The sequence below is a fragment of the Lotus japonicus genome, chromosome 4, assembly GCF_012489685.1.
Source record: "Lotus japonicus ecotype B-129 chromosome 4, LjGifu_v1.2".
Classification (NCBI taxonomy): domain Eukaryota; kingdom Viridiplantae; phylum Streptophyta; class Magnoliopsida; order Fabales; family Fabaceae; genus Lotus; species Lotus japonicus.
The window spans coordinates 33,196,082-33,198,670 of NC_080044.1; the positions used below are offsets into that span (position 1 = coordinate 33,196,082).

General features: G+C 41.5%; 1 protein-coding gene across 1 annotated transcript; it reads left to right on the forward strand.

Moving 5' to 3' along the window:
- Positions 1 to 732: 732 nt before the first annotated feature.
- On the forward strand, positions 733 to 1,897 carry LOC130712643 (uncharacterized). Its single transcript, XM_057562465.1, has 3 exons — positions 733 to 793; positions 912 to 1,127; positions 1,320 to 1,897. Exons 1-3 carry the CDS (start codon positions 733 to 735, stop codon positions 1,895 to 1,897), a joined length of 855 nt encoding a protein of 284 aa, XP_057418448.1.
- Positions 1,898 to 2,589: the final 692 nt, after the last annotated feature.

Sequence of the window (2,589 nt, forward strand, 5' to 3'; positions counted from 1 at the left end):
TTAAAACGTTGCTCTAAAAGCGAAATTAGCCTATTCTGGACACTCTCGCCATAAGGCAGGTGTGCAGACGACTCGCACTAATTCCTACAACGACTATGAAACATTCCTCAAGAAATTCCTGAACTTTCTTCTTCATTAATCGTTCCCAAAATCAAACTCCTGTCACGCTTACACTGATTCTGCGCGTGAGTCGGAAATTAACTTGTTCTGTAAATCCAGGTCTTACAACATTCCCCATTGGAGCCTATTCCGGATGCAACAGAAGAACTAACGCCTAAGAAGAGGCAATGTGGTTGGTTGTCGGGCTCCGAGGGTGAACCAGCTTATCCAAAGAAGACTCGAGTTGCAAGGGACATTTAGGTCATAGACTTCTCCAGTGATGACGAGGATTAGAGTTTGAGATCTTTCTATATTGGGGGTTTTCATGAGAGCTTGCATCGGAGTTTGATTTATTTTATCTGTTGGATATTTAAACATGGTTTAATTATTTTGTTATGCTTCACAAATATTGGGATGACTACTTTTTTTTAAATGTGGGTTTTTCACACATGGGTGTGACCACGATGTTTACTTCTAGTACTTATGGTTATAACGTTTATTTATGAGATTTAATTTCCGCGTGTTACTTTTTGGTAAATAGTTAATTATGTTTATTAAGGAATTTCACAATTGTGACGACGTTTTATCACTAAGTAAGATTGATGAATAAATCGATGAAAATTCTTTACGGAAATGTGGCGTTTGGTTTACTGTGTGACACTCGAGAAATCAGGGCGTTACACCCGCTCCATCTGTTTCTTTTCCTACCAATACTCAAATTTCCTCACCATCCAACAAATCTGAATCCAATCGCCAATTCGTTCAAATTGCAAGTGAAAGGATCTCAGAGATTCCTGAACATTTCATCACAGTTCCAAGTCCAAACCGCTATCCTGGACCTAGACCAGAAGCTCTGGTTGCTCCTGATTTTCCAATCAATGCGGTCCCTCTGAACTCCGCACCACCTCCTCCTCCCTCTCCTCCATCTTCTCCTCCTCCTCAAAAGGAAAAGGAGCACTCCAAAGTGTCCCTTTCAAATCTTTCTTCAGTCAAATCTGCTGATTTTGAGTTTCCAAATGTTGACACTGGCACTTCAAACCAAAACCCTGAGACCAATACCACTGCTCCTTAGACTCTGGATATTGGCTCTCCTCAAGGTACCTCTGAAGCCACCAGCAGTAATCATCCTCCCTCACCTGAAACTAATCTGCCCATCATCCCATACACTTACCCTAAACCAGACACTCTGTTTGATTGCCTAAATCTATTTCATGATCAAGCATCAACACGCATTCGCAACCTATATGGTCAGACTGACCACAGTGAGAAACCCAACTTGGTTGCTGAAGACTGGAGTCGTCTGTGCAATTGGATGCACAACCAGATTGATGAGATGATGTTACTCTACAATGAAGAAAGAGAGGCCAGAATTAATGCTGCTAGACAGAGATTTGAAGCCAGAACCAGGAGAAGACAAGCTCTACATGAAAGAAGCTTAAGGGAAAAGCTCTACACTAAAATAGAGGAAACAAGAAAGAAGAAAGAGGAAGCAGAAGTTGCTGCAAGGCTTGAAGCAGCTCTACGTGAGTCTGCTAGGCTTGATGCTCTAGAACAAGCTGCAAGAGTAGAAGCTGAGGCTGCTGCCCTTAAAGCTGAAGTGCTCGCTCCTGTTCAAGTTACAAACATCGCCTCATCCTCTGCACAAGCTCCTCACTCTGATCAAGCTGCTCCGTCTGCTCCAGTTCAGTCAGACTCCAGACTTGACCTTGTTGAAAGAAGACTTGATCCTCAAGAAGCTCTTCTCCAGAGTCTTCAAGAGATGTGCACAGAAATTCTGAAGAGGACAACTAAACCTTAGTTTAGGATCTCTCTTTTCTTCTATTTTTCTTATTATGTTATTATCGTCTCTTTTCTTTTTAACTCTGTTCCTTTTATCAGACTATTTTCTTTTATTTCTTATGTGCTTGCATAATTACTTGTTCGCTGTTACTTAGTTTTACACATATGCATTAATCAACAAACAAGCTTCTTTTATTAAAATTAGTCATACATTTGCATTCATACATTCAAAAAGGAGGATTTTTCCTCAAAGATCTACACTGCCTACGCATCGCTGCTTTCTCAAGCTCCAGACGATGGTGCCTATACTCTAATTGGACCAAGCTCTGGCGCACTTCCTGCCTCTCAGGACCCTCCGCCATAGTCTCCAGTGCAGTCTCCACCGCTTCTATCTTAGCAGAGTTATCCAGCTCCCGCTGGAAAAGATCTTGAAGCTCCTCAACAAATAAAAGAGAAAACCTCTGAGGATGTTGTCCATTTCTGTTCAGAAACAAGCTGAATGAGAAAGGAGATGTAGTCAGAAACAAGGCAAGGCTAGTTGCTCAAGACTACAGTCAGCAAGAAGGAATAGACTATACTAAAACGTTTGTTCCGGTAGCAAGACTGGAAGTTATCAGACTACTGATTTCATTCTCAGTGAATCACAACATAATTCTTCATCAGATGGATGTTAAGAGTGCCTTCCTAAATGGTTACATCTTAGAGGAAGTC